Source organism: Blastomyces dermatitidis (genome assembly GCF_000003525.1).
Source record: "Blastomyces dermatitidis ER-3 genomic scaffold supercont1.5, whole genome shotgun sequence".
Classification (NCBI taxonomy): Eukaryota; Fungi; Ascomycota; class Eurotiomycetes; order Onygenales; family Ajellomycetaceae; genus Blastomyces; species Blastomyces dermatitidis.
Window position 1 is genome coordinate 2,857,559 of NW_025544778.1, and position 17,265 is coordinate 2,874,823.

Here is a 17,265-nt window from a genome sequence, read left to right on the forward strand (position 1 = left end):
GAATGTCCCTGCAATGTTGAACTTTACAGTTGTAAAAAGCTTCTTGATATCTGTGAACATCATGACTTTGTGCACAGTAAAACTCATAACAATTTCTTCTAAGAACAGGAAAATCAGTGTCAGAAGAAAAAGATGAAAAATAAAAAGACTTACAATCTAGACACTGTTAAGAGAGAGGATGATTCTCTGATACAAATGAATGATTGTCTCACCATGAATATTTAAAATGAATATAATAATTGACATTCACAACTGAGCTTCAGATAGTTGTGTTGTATACTATCTTCATGTAATAAATCATTCTAGAAGTTGATAAGAAGGATGAGAGTGTATATGCTGAAAGATGTGGTTCATTAAGTCTACATAACATCTTCTTGAAATGGAGAGAGCTGGTAACAAAAGCAGAGATAGCAAAACCAGGAGTAGCAGGAGTGAGGGTTGTGGGAACAGGGGTAGCAGAAGCGGGAGAACCAGACACAGGAACAGGTGTAGAAGATTGAGGGAGAGTGGCAGAGAAAGGAACAGAGGAGGCAGAGAGGGATGCGGAAGACTCAGCCACACATGGCATGAACAATTCCTTTATTATCATGTTCTTCAAGTTCTTGATCAATGATTTAACATTAAGTTCACTATCATTGATGAATGCGGATCTGTCAACATGTGAAGATTCTATGTGAATAAAAACAAACATATCAGCATCTGTGTCCACACAAATTGTGTCAGAAAACATGATCAGAAACCCGCTGAGAGAGAAACAGTCAAGAGTGTATAAGAAGGTGAAGAGAATGTACAAGAAGTTGAAGAAGGTGTGTCATTCATAATAGTACATTCTGACAATTGTTAGAAGATAAACAAGTTCTGACCATGTTTCACAATGCATTACACTTACTGCTAATGAACTGCTCAGTATGAGCACTACAATAACACTTGTTGTGAGAATAGAGAGTCATTGCCAGAAATGTATATGATGTGATAGGTGAACAGATAGAAAGAGTTGAATAGAAGAAGGAGTAGAAATCTTGAATGATGATAGCATTCAATGATGATGGAATGAAGAAGATGATTGAAGAATGAGAAAAGTTAGTGAATGAGTGATGTAATATAGTGAAAGTTTCTTTGTGAGAGTGTACACAGAATGCTAGCTGAATCAGGGATAGGCCACACAATTGTGAAACACTAGTGGCGAGCTAATCCGCATGAAGCTAGGGTGTATGACATGGTCACATGAGCGTGACTGAATCTGGTGGGGGAGGATGTGGTTCAGAAGAATGTACGACCGTCGGATAATACCGCGGCCGCTTCCGAACTACTAGCGTACGCGTACGAGTGTAAAGGGGCCATAGCATACACTAATTAATTTAGCATATGAGATTACAATATAAGAAGCCGGCGTACGCCTGTAATCGTACGCTGGCTTAAGCAACCTTTGAATCACAAAAGTATCAACTTATCAATTTATAAAGTATCTCAGTTATCTACTTTAATTGAAGTAAGATTCTCTTTAATCAGTGATTAATCTCTATAGTGCTTCTAATAGTAATACTGACTAATCTCTTCTTAGAGTCAGCTATTCTGAGATATTTTTTTATCTTGAAGATTTATACTTTCATCTTCTTTTATAGATAAGTAAGAAAGATCTTCTCAGTCTTGATAGAATCTGTTAATACTTAAAGCTCTGAGATTCTCACTCTGTACTACTTAAGTATCTGAGCTTCTTGTCAGAGCTGATATGATATCTTCTTGTAGAGTAAATAATACTTACAGAAAGATAGAAGTCATTATTGCAGATATAATAGAAATAATAGAAGTAAGAGAAGAAGTAGATGCATAGAATTCCTCTCTTCTTCAGCTGCTTAACACAGTATAGATAAATAGTAGTGTCAGTCAGAAGCTGCACTGAAGCCTTCTTACAGAGAGAAGATGAAGAAATCACAGAACTCTGCAGACTCAACTTAGTATCATCTTAAGCAGAGCTCAGATATGCTGTAGAAGAGAAACTACAGATTGAGCTTCTTAAAATTACTATCTCTGAAATCAAGCTCTTCTCAGGTTTCTCTCTGAATGATCACACAGAGTCATATATCACTGTATTAACTGAGAAGAGAAGTAATGTTACAACAGTGATAAGAAGAGCAGAAGATAAACTGAACACAGACACATTAGCTAGCAGAAGAGATATTACCTCACTGCAAGGTATGACAACTACTATCACAGCTGTGAGAGAAGCAGGAGAAAATGTGACAATAAGAGCAGTGCTTCCGCGGCTCATTGACACTGTCTTCACCTTCAACCTGGCTTTCTTAACAGTCACAGAGGCCGCAGCCGCACCACAAAGATGTTTATTACTCACTAGAAAACATCAGAATAAGCCTCTTATTATCTCTCAAGAATAATGCTCTCATGCACTCACTATTACAGATGAGGAAGAGAGGAGAAAAATGTGTCATAAGAGAGAGAGATCTTTTCAAAAAAATCCTGCTACTACTATTAACTTTGTCTCTAAAATACATCACTTTTGCAGAGAATTTTATATGTAGAATAGAATATATTGAAAGATCTGTAAGTCACTTATTAATTATATTTTTCACATTTTAAATTGATATATAAGGAATTCACTTATCACACATTTAATTTAAATGAAGATGAGAAAAGAAAGATCTATGCAGTTAGCAGAAAAACTTATCTTTATATCATACACAGCACATGCACTGTCAAATGATTGATAATCATTGCTATACAACAAAGATAATTTCTAATTCAATAATCTTAAGAGTATAGAGACTATACTCTTAAAGAGAAGAGTATTATCATACTCTCAGCTGTATCAAGATCTTATTACAGTTTCACACAGCTCATTGCTTTTATATGAATAATTTCATCTTATTCAAACCAGTTTTCAATTACTCTATGACATTATTCAGATATATCATAGAAAGATCTGATTGATGAGTATAAGAATCTTACTTCTATATGAGATCAGCAGATTACTCTTTCTTAACAATGAGACACTGCTGAGATATCACTTCAGCTATTCTCACTCATGAAATGAGAGAAGAGTATTCATTCATTATCTATATAGAATAGCTAGATGCTGGCTTCTTATCAAAGAAGTCAGTGATTTGTCTTTTTCTTCTACTGAAATATATATAAGAGTTACTGTGTGTCTCATACAATCTTCTTAGTATACTAAGTATTATATCTGTGATATTCTTACAATAACTCTGTAGCCTATGAGCTCACTATTTAAGCAATATAGTCAAGCTTACTTATACAGCTTCTCAAACAACTATCTCTATATGACACTGCTAACTAGTTATCACTTCGGTTCTGCCACGTTACAGCTTATCAGTAATTCTGTAATAAAATTGATTGATAGAATCTCAAATGATTCTTTTAAGAATGAGATGAGATGTGATTTCCCTCACTGAGAGTGATTTAACAGCTTAGACAGTTGACAATTAAGATAATATAAGATGTGATCAAGAATTCATTTACAAGCATGAGATAAGAAGAAGAATTAGTGTATAATATCTTCTATTTGATGAAGATCTGAGTGTCTGATAGTATTATAACATATGCAGATAAGATCTCCTGCTAAGATCTGTGTAATACAGAGACAGTTGTTGACAAAGAACAGAAGATTATCTTGAAGTGTAAATGAATAATATTTTCTCTCTCACATCACTTTACAATAGATCTTTCTCAAGATTAAATCAGCTGATAGATTCTTACACAATTGATCTTTGATATTATTTAAGAGAGTGACATCTATATTGAATACAGTAGGTAGTAATGAACTTATTCTTGATTTCATTGACTTACTAAGTAAGTACTTGATGTATCTTTTCTTAATCATCTTGAGAAATCTCTTCAGAATTTGTAAGAATAAGTGCTCGCAGGCGATTATTCGGGTGTTTGCAGCTTGGCGTGATATGTACTGTCAACTACTAGAAGTGTTTGTGATAGGAAGATAAATGTAGAGGTTAAATGTATAATAGCATTCAAGCTGAGTTGTGAATAGTATTCGTGAACTCCAGTCTATATAGTTGTGTGTAGTCAAGGGCTGCTAGCCCTATTGATTACATGAGAGATAGGAATAGAGATAAAGAATCTGTAAGAAGTGGGATTTCTTACATATCTCTCCCTCTCTAAGGCTTCATCTGCAAAGCCTTTCACTGAGTGACTTCATAGTCAGCTCAGCACTGCAGTGATACTCACTAAAAACTCTTCATATCTGTAAAAAATCTCAGTGAGGAAAAATCCCTTGTTACTATAAAGAGAAAAGAGTCTGTCACTCAGTTTCTTATTCTGTGAGGTTCTTTGTAATCTACAGATTCTTCTCTGACTATCATACAGATTCATCTCACACCTTTCATACAGAAGAGTTCTGATTGACTCTCAATCATTTTCATAAGATTCTTGTATGATCATTACACAGATTTATCTTGCAGGTGAATCACTCTCTGTGAGATCATTCTCATCAAAGAGAAATATTCATGAGTTGATCTTTCATTCATTCTTACAAATCATTGCTCTTTGACACTGTAAAATTGTGAGGAATTTTTCATTCTTTCATTAACTCTGTAGAATTGTAGAATCAAGATATCTGCAGTCTGCAATCACTCTTTGTAATCATATAGAAAGATTCAGGTCTGTGATTCACAATCACTCTTGTTTACTAGAGTGATCTGACTGTTTCACAGAATCACTCACAGTGCAAGTAAACCTCTCTAGAGTAGTATAAATATCTCAGATCTGTCTGTGAAACCTCATCTTCTTTTTTCTTTTTCTGTAACAGCTCTCATTCTTATAAACTGTGAGTATTCTTATTCATCTGCAAAGTGATTTTACTCAGATGACAGAGAGAGAGTGTTTCTAACAATGTTCATGTATTGATTCAAGAACTTCTCAAGAATAAAAATTTTTTCAATTTCAACATCTTTATAAATAATGTCTGACTGCTGCTGAGCTTCTTGTGAGTGTCTCTGCAACTCCTTCAGTTGCTTTTTACTGGCTGATGAAGCAGGGATGCTGTCATTCATAACTGTGCCTTTATCTCTCTCAGCCCTGCCACTGCACCTGATCTTCAGGCCAGCGGTCCATCTCATTCCTCTCTCAGGCCCAGCCCCTGGTTTCAAGCAGTGCAGTCTCTCTCTTTGCTGTAAGTCTTCTTATAAGTAATTTCTTACAGACTCTAGCTGACAGTTCTTGCAAAGCTTCTGATGTTGTCAGTGTCTTCTGCAGCTCCGCAGGCCTACAATCACCTTCTCTCTGCCTGCACAATCTCTGACCAGGCATATGCAAATATGCCTAGATTTCCTGTCAATGGTCCTCGCGCCGTGGTGCATTTCCACAATCTCATTGTCAATGAGAGATGGGTCTCTGAGTACCTGCAAAATCTGGGTAATCAAGGCAATGTGAATGTCATGAATTTGTGATGAGAGTTGGCCTGGGCAGATGAGCTCTCTCTCTATGTTCTCATTGTTTTCAGGCTGAATACTTCAGCACAACTGAGAGAGTGAACACAGCTTCATGAGAAGTATCTGATCACATGCACAGATGACCAGTCTTCAAGATTCTGCTGCAACTATGTATACTCTGATGTCTGACTTTTCTGAAGTCTGTGCATTTCTGATGATCTTCACATTAAATGCAATAATTATCTGTACTGCAGACATGATACTCTCTGCTTCTTTAAAGAGAAAAATTGATAGTTGTGAGAGGATTGAGTGTCATGAGTGTTGATAATGTGAGTGTGAGTTTTCTTTGTTTTTTCTTTGTTGGTCTCTAAATTGTATTCACAGCCCTGTTTATTTTCTTGTTTTTTAGCTTTAATGAGAATATGTTTTCTTCTTCTCTTACATACATCACAGACTGTTCATTCCAGTAGAAACTCATTATCTTATAGACTAGGATTTGCAAATGACAGTGTTAATGTCTTTATCACAACCAGGTTCTTAGTGAAGACTGTGTCATTCTGGCTTGTCAGAATTTATAGTATAAAAGTCATGTCTCAGCTTCTGCAGATGTCTTATCTGCTCAGATGATTCTTAAGTGAACTTATTCACCTTGTCAGAATACTCTTGTCACTGAACCTTGAATCAGAGCTTGCAATCTCACTTCTCTGAGTCAACAATCTCTTTGACCTGATATTCTCTTTCACTCTCTAGTGCTTTGTGAACAGGGTGATGAGTCACAGAGTTCTCTTCTAAGAATTCCTTATATTTGCAGAGTAAAGAGATATGAAAAACATTGTATATCTACAACTCAGGTGACAGTTTCAATCTGTAGAACTGTGAGCTAACTTTCTTCATAATCTTATAAGACTCTGTTCACAAGAGATTCAGCTTCTTACTAGATCTCTGTATGATGATGTTTTCTAGACTTAGCTAGACTCTATTATCTTTCTTAAAACTCTTCACAATGTGCTTGAAGTCATAGTATCTCTTCTGATACTCTTGAGCCTTTCTCAAGAATTCATGAACTTTCTTCTGAATCTCCTGAATTCTCTCAGCTCATTCACAGGCATCACCACACTCTATAGTGTACTCTCGCGGGTTCATCAAGGTCATCCGTGGATGAGTCTCAGTGAGCATCTCAAAGAGAGTTTTGCCTGTGCTGACATGCTTTGAGTTGTTGTATATGAACTCTGTGAGTGACAATCAATGCACTCAGTCATTCTGATTGTAATTGACAAAGCATCACAGATACTGTTTTAATATACTTATCAGGTGTTCTGTCTGATCATCTGTCTGTTGATGAAAAGCTGTGCTTAGATCTCATGAGATCTTCAGTATAGTTATCAGATCAGATCAGAACTCTTCTGTGAAGATTGATTCTCTGTCTGAGACAATGTTTACAGGCAATTCATGCAACCGGATCACATTGCAGATGAAGATATGAGTCAAATTCTTTGACTTCAAGTTCTTGCAAGTGAGTATAAAGTGTATCATCTTGATGAAGTGATTCACTATCACCAGCACACTGTCAAAGCAGGCATCATATATGTTCTTGCTTTCAGAGAGGCTCACAAGAGTATTCATTTCTAGCTGTTTTCAAGGTTTCTGTGAGATGAGTAGAGAAGTAAGTTCTTCATATGACCTGGACTGCACTACCTGCAAATCCTGATAAACAGTACAAGAATTCACTATCTTCTTCACAAGTCCTTGCATCTTCAGTCAGAAGTATTTTCTTGCAAGCAGCTCATGAGTTCTAGTATCTGTAAAATGATCTGTTAGAGAAGAGTCATGATGTCTTTTGATAAGTTCTATACATAGAAACTCATTCACAGGCATATAAATCTGGCCCTCTCTTTGCAAGAGACTATTTAAGTCTCTTCAATCCTTTGTTTCTGCAGGGTTGGTCCCTGTCATAAGCAGTTTCTGAATATACTGAGCATATTCATTCTTCAGTTGCAGTTCAGGCAATCTGAATAGAAGACCTTGTGAAGACTTGTACTCTGTTTTCCCTTGTATCAGGTCTTTCACAGTACTTCTCAAAGCCTGCAAACTCTTCAGATTATAGATACTCTCTTCAAGAATTCTTACAGAGATTCTCAGAGTGTTGACTCTCAGTGTCACAGAGAGTAGTTGTACAGACTTCTTTTCTCTCTCCCCTCTCTTCTCTCACAGAGGATTGAGAGACTCTTCAGTCAATCTCTTTGCAACACTCAGTCTGAGCATCTCATGAAGCTTTTCTGCCTTCTCTAGCCTCTCTGTGTCTGTCACTCTGGTCTTCTTAACATAGTCTGGCCTGTGAGAGAGTTCATCTGCTGAGTTCTTAGTTCTCTTGATATGTTCTATCTTGAACCAGAACTCACTCAGTCTCTGAGCCCAGTGAACCTGCTGCTGTGAGAGTTTCTTGATTGAAGTAAACTATCACAAGCTGTTATAATCAGTTCTAACAGTAATCACTGTTACAAGGCCCTTGAAGTAGTGATGTCAGTGATGAAAGAATTCCACTATTATGAGAAGCTTCTGATTATGAATGTCATAGTTAATCTTCACAGGTTGCATCTTTCATGAGAAAAAGGTCACTGAAACTCAGTTCTCATTTGACTGTAGTTGTAAGACTATTTCTGAAATTGCAAAGAAGAAGGCATCTGTCTTCAATCTGATTAAGAGCAAGAGATTAAAGTGAAACAGTATCACTGTATCTGTGAATGTCTGTTTCAACCTTGCAAAGACTCTGTAAGCTTCTGAGATAAGAAAGTTCTCACAGTTCTCTCTTCTCAACAACCTTTTCATTCTCTATTTGCAGAATGACTTCTTCTTGTTTCCACTCTTCAGCATGTCTGTAAGGGCCAAGAAGATTCTTGTGAATGCAAAGATAAACTGTCTATAGAAATTCACAAAGCTCAGAAAGATCTGAATCTCATGAATACTAGTTAACTTCAGTCATGATAGAATAGTCTTAATCTGTGAAGATTTCATCTGGATATCATCTGCAGTGATTACATATTCTAGGAAATTAATTCAGTAGATACTGAAGTTGCACTTCACAAGCTTAACATACAGTTCTGCCTCATCTAAGACCTTCAACACACTTTGCACATGCTCAGTGTGTTCTTTCTTCTTCATGAAGTACACCATCACATCATCCAGATATATTATCACAAAGACATTCAGATATATATGAAGTGTTTTATTGATGAAAGACTGAAATACTGTGAGAGTATTAGTCAGATCAAAAGACATCACTAGATATTCAAACAATCTCAGTGCAGTTCTAAAGACAGTCTTTCATTCATTCTCAGACTGTATTCACAGCTGTGTATATACATTGATCACATTCAGTTGTGTGAATATGACAGCTCTCATGAGACAGTTGATCACATTCTCAATCAGAGACAGGGAATAGTGGCTCTTTGTTGTCTTGAAGTTCAGATCATGATAGTCTACACACAATCTGAGATCTTCATCCTTCTTCTTCACAAACATCACAGAGGCTTCCACAGAGGCCTGTGAAGATTGAATAAAGTCATTCTTCAGATTCTTCTTCACATAGGTCTGTAAGACCTCTGTCTTGTGATGAAAGAGCTTATAGATTGATTCTCAGAAGAGTTTCTGCTCTTCTATTAAATCTATTGTCAGATTCTTCTTGTGATAAGAAGGAAGCTCAGCTGCCTTAGCTGGGCTGAACACCTCTGTGAGATCTTGGTATTTCTCTGATATCTGAAGCTCAGTTTTCATGACTGTGAGATTCTCAGACACTCACAAAGTCATTACATAGATGAGCTTATCTTCTCTAATCAACTCTGCAGCATCAACTGCTTCTATCTCTGTGAATGAGTCTGTCAACACTGATCAGAAGTATAAACCTGACTCACAGACAGCTATGTGTGAATTGTGTCTTTGAAGTCATGTAAGTCTCAAATACATGTCATCTGTGATGTCTGTGATAATCACAGTTTCTGCAAATCTTCTTCAGGTTTCAGAGAGATCTTGCAATTCAAAGATAACTCTTGTGAGTCTCTCAGTTCTCAGGTCTGAGTTCTCACACTCTGCTTATTACAAGAGCAGGTTCTCAGTCTTCATCTTTCAGCTCATTCACTCTGCAAGCTTTAGAGACATCACAGTGACCTGAGATTCTGAGTTCATCAATACTTTTCATGCTTGTGAGGCAGCAGCACTGCAGTACAGTCTCTTCTCATGAGCAAGCATTTTCATTGAAGAAGTAACAGATTCAGGTGTCAGCTTCAAGACTCTTAAGAAGGCTGTTGCTGACTCTGTCTGTGACTTCTCAAATTTCTATTTTGATTTGTTCAGACAGTTTGCATGAAGATGTTCTGATTTAGAACAGATGAAGCAGAGTCTCTTTTTCTTAATCTCTCTGTTATGCACTCTGTTCACAGGAGCTTGTGAAGCTCTCTCTCTCTGCTCAGCAGTCAGATGTGAATCTCTCTGTGTCTTATCATCTTTTTCTGATAAATCTGTTCTCTGTTGTTCTGACCCTTGCAGGGCCAGTTGATGATCTGCTCTTCACAGGTCTGTGGCTCTCACAGTGATCTGTAAGTGATGAATGAGAGTCATCAGTTTCTTCAGAGTCAAGAGCTTAGAGTCTTACTCAATGAGCTTGTTCTGCATGCCTTTATTCAGTCTCTTCATGAACATCATCATTCAGGTCTTGTTTCAGAGTCCTGTTTTCACAGGTCTTAATTCACATCACAATTCCATGAAGCGCCGTGAGTAGTCTTCATCAGATTTCTCATCTCTTTTCCTAATATTGATGATTGCAGCTCAGGTGTTCTCTGTCTGACTTATGAAGTCTCTTAACTTGTTCTCTAGATAGGTCTTGAGAACAGATCATCAGAATCTCTCATGATCATTCTCTAGATAATTCAGCCAGTTCTTGACTTCAGTGTAATAGAGGCCTGTCATTGTGTAGGTGACAGCTTCTTCATCTTTCATGTCACACAGTCAGGCTTGCAAGTCAATTTTAAATGCAAACTCACAAAAGCTTTTATAGATTGTGATTCAATAGATGGCCTTAAGTGATCACAGCTTGAGGAAGTTTCTTTTCAGTTCATGAGTATCTCTGAAGATCATGTCTAGAGACTCAGTTTGAGGATGTTTGCGGGCAGTAAGCATTTCTTATAGAAAAATAGCTTGATTCTGCAGGAGATGCTCAAGGATGTTCTTCACTGAGATTGATTCATTTGTGAGTTCAGAGAGTTCTCCTGTCACAGATGTAGAGAATGGTGTTCTGTGAGTGATTGATAAGTCCTCTGAGACTTCTTTCACAGAAGTTATTCATGATTCGGGTGGCTGCTCCTGGATGCCTGTAGTAGAGTTTGCAGGGGTTGAAGCATGTGAGTTTCTAGTTCTTTCAGTCATAACAGGTGATTGCTGACTGACTGAGCTTGAAATGTAAGAATAAGTGCTCACAGGCAATTATTCAGGTGTTTGCAGCTTGGCATGATATATACTGTCAACTACTAGAAGTGTTCACAGTAGAAAGATAAATGTAGGGGTCAAATGTATAATAGCATTCAAGCTGAGTTATGAATAGTATTCGCGAACTCCAGTCTATATAGTTGTGTGTAGCCAAGGGCCGCTAGCCCTATTGATTACATGAGAGATAGGAATAGGGGTAAAGGATCCGCGAGGAGCGGGATTTCTTACAGAATTGTCTGTAAGAGTGTATAATCAGAAGAGAGTATTAACATTATGATATAAAGTGTCTTTGTAATAGCAGATTTTCATATGCAGAATATACATACTAAGAGTCAGAGCTCAATTTATCAATTGATTGCTCTGATGACCTGTGATGAGTGACTGAAGAGTGAATATAAGTGTAATGTAATTAATCACAACAATGAATTCACTGTTAAAGTATTGAGAAAGCTTTTTCAGAGCTCATATCAATTCTAAGCACTTTAATTCAGTCACTCAATACTGTCTCTCTGCTGAGTTCAATTATTATGATAGAAATAGAATGAGTCTCTCAATCTCATCAGCACTTATCTGATGCAGTGTGATCTCTATTTCATGCTGTTTACTAGAATTCACATACACAATGAATGATTACTTGAAGTCAGAATATACTCTCATGAAAGTGTTCATTAAGACCTGTTTAACAGTATTGAAGAAAAGTTGAGTCTCTGTGAGTAGAACTTGAAATTGTAAGAATGCTTCAAACTCAATTAATTTGATTCTTACTGCATACAATACTCTTTTCTAACCTGTTCAGAGGCTGTTGTGCAGTATTCTGATTTTAAGTGTTTTCAGTACTTCTATCTTATCTGTGTAGAAGTTCATGAAGTTGTAATAGTAGTTAAAGAGACTGATAATCTTCTTCAGCTCTCTGAGAGTTATAGAGAAGATTAGATTTATAATAGCAGCTATCTTCTTCTTCTAAGTGAATATTCTCAGTCAGTCAATATAATGACTCAGTAAATATATAGAGAAGTAGATAAAATAATATTTGAATAAGAACATCATTACTCTGAATATCTTGAGAGTGATAAATACTGTCTGTATGTAATAAAGATGATCATTTAGTAAATATGAGAAGATAATAATGTTATCAACATAGATTAAGATGAATTATCACAAGAATTGTATCAGTATCTCTTTCATATATTGCTGAAAGAATCTGAATAAGATTATCAATCTCATTATAGCAACTGTAAAGTGTTCAAGCTCTCAGTACAGTATGATAAAGATGATTTTAAAGTGATCAGAATCTTCTATAAGCTGTTGAAAGAAGTCTTGATAGATATTCATTAATGAGAATACTATGAAACTGCTTAATAACTGCAGAACATTCTGCTATGTCAGTAAAGAATATATATTTGAAAGCAATTATAGATTGATCTTTCACAAGTTCACAATTACATGCAGTTTCTCTTTATATCAGATTATGAATATGAGAGAAGTAATAGAGTTCTTAATCTCAAGAGAAACTCTCTCAATTCTCTTATTTTAAATAAGTAAGTTCAAGATTTGATCAGCTGCTTTCTGATCCCTCTGTGAGAGAGAGTATAATTACTACTTCAGTCTGAAAAAATTATCTTTATTAATGAACTGTAGCAGCATCTTCACATTGTCTGAAAATAATCTCAGATTAAGATTAAAAAGTTTGTGATATCAGTCAATAATCTTCTGAATTATCTTATAGTTATCTGCTACTCAGTAATCTGATATCTGTGCTTTAACTCACTTAGTGAGAATATCTGCTGTGAGAATCTGAAGAGAATTGTTATAATCTTCTGTATCTATCAATAGAAATAATTCTGTGTGTGAGATAGAAAACAGAGATAACTTCTTAATTAAATCATTATTAATAACATTGACATTCACAGAGTAGATCATGATTCTTTTTTACTTTTATAATAAGAGAGAGTTTCTATCTGTATGAATAGTGTCTCTGATGATCTTGACATTTATAGTATATTTTTCATAAAATATAATACACTTGTCATGAACATTGATAATAACTCTTGCTAATGATAATATATTATTTACTATAATTATATTGTATCTGAGATATTACATTAGGTGAAATTCACTCTTCAGATGAAAAAGAGCCTTATTATTCATCTTTAAAGTGAGAGCTGTTGATATGAATAGATTCAATTCATTTATATTTAAATTAACTTCTTGAATGTACACACATTGATCATGTGACAGAGCAGCTGACTGACATTGAGAAAAGAATAAGCTTGTTATCACTGCATTAATAAGTAATATATCTGTGCCTGTATCAATACAAACTGAGAGATTGTCTTGAGAGATATCAATGAGAATAATAAGAAAGATATAGAGTAAGTACTGCAGTCTACTAACATGTTTTTAATCACTTATGAGAACATCATATACTGTGATAGTATATATATCAGTGTTAAACATACTCAGATAATTATCTGAGAAAGTGTTTGTAAATAAGACAGGTCTCTCAATATCTGACTTATTATCTATTTTTTCAACTCACTGTCAGAATCTAGACTGAGATCTAGTTGTAATAGATTATCATTCTCTTCTCTATCACTCTTTTATTTAACTTAATTCACTAGATTCTCTTTTCTGAGACAGTGATTAATGTAATGAGAGTCTCAGCATACATAGCACTCTGCTGTGAGTGCTGATGATTTGCTCTCTACATGTCTAATCAGCAGTCTGCTCACTGCAGAGATGCTTGTGAGAGAAGTTATCACAGAGTTCACAGCAGATACAGATAACTTGATAGTTTTTATATATAATCTGATCAAGAAAGTCTGATAAGAGTGATAGTTATTATTTTAATCAAGTTATCTGAAGTCTTGTATATATTCAGTGAATTGAGTTCTTTGATTAGTTCAAGCATATCAGACAGCTGACTCATTATCTCTAATTCTTCTTTGAAAGTTATTCAGATGCTCAGTGAGAATAAGAAGTGTGATCAGAGATAGATTTGATTTCAACTCTTTTTATAGAAGTCTCTTCATTATTATAGAGTCAGAGATTGAGATGACTTACAGTAAGTTAATCTTTCATAAGATATACAGTGTCAATGACAGCTTATTTAACTTCTTAAAGAAGAAATGCAGTTCTTGAGCTTTCATTCAGACTTCTCTCTCAGATAGCTGAAATTCTTACCTCAGCTTATTAATTGTGATGAGAAGAGAAGTACTTATATTCTTTCTCATTTCTGTAGATAGATTGTTATGTCATTCTAATATCTATCTCTTTAAGTATAATGAAAAGACTCAGAGTACTGCATCTTCTTTCTTCTATATGATAATAAACTCTAAATGACTGATGAATACTATTACATCTGCTTTCACTGAATTAAACAGTATAACATTGCTCACTCTCAGTTATATCAGACATTCTCATTTATCATCTTCAGTATAGTGAACTGCATCATCAATCTGTCATAAAAATGAACAGAATCTATTATCTAGTAGAAAGTCACTATAATTACAGATGAGACAGATCTTCTTCTTTAAGAGTACTGCAAGTGCTTACTCTCTGTGAACTCAATTCTCTTCTGTGTCATAGATGAAGTGTAGAATATCTGTCTCTTATATGAAATTAAATCTATCTCTTATCATGTTTGAGTGACAGGTTCTGTCTCTGAATACATCTCACTCAGTATTACACAGTCTTCTTGAAATTGCAGGTGTCTGCAGAACTCTAGAGAGTGATTTGAAGTCTTCATTAAATAAAATATTCAGTCACTGAGAGAATTCAGTGAGAAGATTATTATCTTTAACTTAAGTCAGTTATTTCTGCTGCTGTTAATTTTTATACTGCTGCTCTTATTTCTGAGTAACAAGTACTGCTTTCTCTGTACAGAAGTTACTTCATATCTCTGTCAGTCAGCTTCTTTCATCTGTCAAATACTGAAGATTGTTCTGAAGCTTGTTGATATACTCATTAATAAGAGTGATACACTTATTCAGCTGATTCTGCTGCTGATTGAGCTGATACTCACACTTATCTAGCTCACTTTCTCACTGAGTCAGCTGAAACTTCAGTTACTTCAACTCTTCAATTGTATTTAATACAGCAGCTTCATCAGAAGAGGCATGACTCTGATCATTAAACTTAATATAGCTTGAAGCTATTGATTCTCTTTCTTTTATATACTTTGTAACCTCTGTACAGAAAGTCTGTAGTCAAGAATCAATGATATTCTTTTATTTCATAACAGGAACTGAGTCAAGAATCATCTTAATATTGTTATAATATCTGATAAATACTTTTATAAGAATACTCTCTGTCTTAATATAGTTATATGATGTGACTTGATTCTTGATACTATTATATTATTCATTTGCATTCTGTCAGATCTTTATGATTATAACAGTGTATTTCTCTGCTACTGTCTGTGAGTAGATATACTCAGTATCAGATCTCTGAGTGAGTTTATAAAAAGCTTACTTCTCAGCAGACTCATTCAGTCTGATGAAGTGAAGTAACTGATAGAAGTCACTTCTAGTGAGATGTTCATCCTGCTTCATTGCAGTGTGTAATAGATGTGTATAGAGTAAGTCTATTATAACTGAATTGATTATCAGCTGCAGTGATCAAAAAGATAGAGTAGTTAATCAGATTAATTATCAGTTGACTGAACTTCATCATCTATAACTCAGATTAATTATCAGTATTACATCTTCTTAAAGATAGAAAGAATATAGAGAAATCAATCAGATTAATTATCAGTTAACTAAACTTCATTATCTGTAACTCAGATTAATTATCAGTGTTACATCTTTTAAAGATGAAGTAGAATCTAAGAGAACTGAGAATCTTGTTCTTAATAAGACATACTATCAAATTACAGTATACATTATCTGTAGTGTATGCTGATCACATATTATACATGTAAAAAAGGTAAATCTTATCTTATTCTTCAAGATGAAGATAAGTGAACACCTCTATATATATATATATACATGCTTGTTTGTTTATTGTGATTGACCTTTACAAAAGAAAGAAGCAGAAGTCTCAGAAAGAAAGAGATAAAAGTCTCAGAAAGAAAGAGATAAAAGTCTCAGAAAGAAAGAGACAGAAGTCTCAGAAAGAGATGAAAGTCTCAGAAAGAAAGAGATAAAAGTCTTAGAAAGAAAGAGATGAAAGTCTCAGAAAGTAGCAAGAAAGAAAGAGATAGAAGTTTTAGAAAGAAAGAGACAGAAGTCTTAGAAAGAGATGAAAGTCTCAGAAAGAAAGAGACAGAAGTCTTAGAAAGAAAGAGATAGAAGTCTTAGAAAGTAGTAAGAGTAAACATCACAGTCAGTCTAAGCTTGATATTTTACTGCTAATTAAGAGAGAAAATAATGTAATATTCATTCTTACTACTTCTCAGAGCTTTCACTTCTTTCTTTCTGAGACTTCTATTCTATTCTTATTTCTCTATTTAATACTTCTCAGAGCTTTCATCTCTTTCTGAGACTTTTATCTCTTTCTTTCTGAGACTTCTGCCTCTTTTATTGTGAGACTTTCACTTCTTTCTTCTGTAAAAGTCAATCACAATAAACAAACAAGCATGTATATATATATATATAGAGGCGTTCGCTCATCTTCATCTTGAAGAATAAGACAAGATTTACCTTCTTATATGTATAATACGTGATCAGTATATACTACAGATAATATATGCTGTAAATAGTATAATTAAGAATTTACTTATACTGAAGTAGTTTAAATTATATTTATAGTATACATCAGTTATACTGTGAGACTTAAATTATCAGAGAGATTTTTTTCTTTATCTGAATATATTACTCTTACAATTAATCAGATCTTTCAGATCTTATACTCTAATCAGAGTCTGATATATAATAATTTACAGTGCAGTAAGACAGATACTGTTTCTATTATATAAAGATAATTTTTTTATTAACATACTATCTTAATAAGTGGAGACTGCTTATTATTAGTATGTATTATAGATGAGAAATATCAGAGTTACTAACTAATTATAGAAGAGAAAGATTAAGAATAATAATAAGTATTAAAATTTAACTGATTATATGATTATATCTAAGATTAGAATCAGATTTTTTAATAGTCTTATTATTAATTTAATTAATCTTATTACATGATTTTAATATTAGATAGTAATCTCATACTATTTTAATAAGACTTACTGTCTACTCTTATTATATTTTTCAAATAAGATTATGATTTTCACTTCTCAATTTAAATTATTTTTATTATTTTAAATGACTTTAAATCTCATTTAAGTATTATCAAAAAGTGTTACTTTTTAAAAAATTAAAAATAATCTAAAAAAAACCTTAAAATGTCTAAAAATAGTAACTTTATATTAAGAATG

The 17,265-nt window shown here is 34.3% G+C and overlaps 1 protein-coding gene across 1 annotated transcript; it reads left to right on the top strand.

The window, feature by feature from the left end:
* Nucleotides 1–728: 728 nt before the first annotated feature.
* BDCG_17093 (uncharacterized protein) lies at nt 729–2,393 on the top strand (the record flags this gene model as incomplete). Its single annotated transcript, XM_045426251.1, has 3 exons — nt 729–806; nt 1,363–1,405; nt 2,122–2,393. The coding sequence occupies 3 exons, from the start codon at nt 729–731 to the stop codon at nt 2,391–2,393; spliced, it is 393 nt and encodes a 130-aa protein (XP_045281175.1).
* Between the last annotated feature and the right edge of the window lie 14,872 nt (nt 2,394–17,265).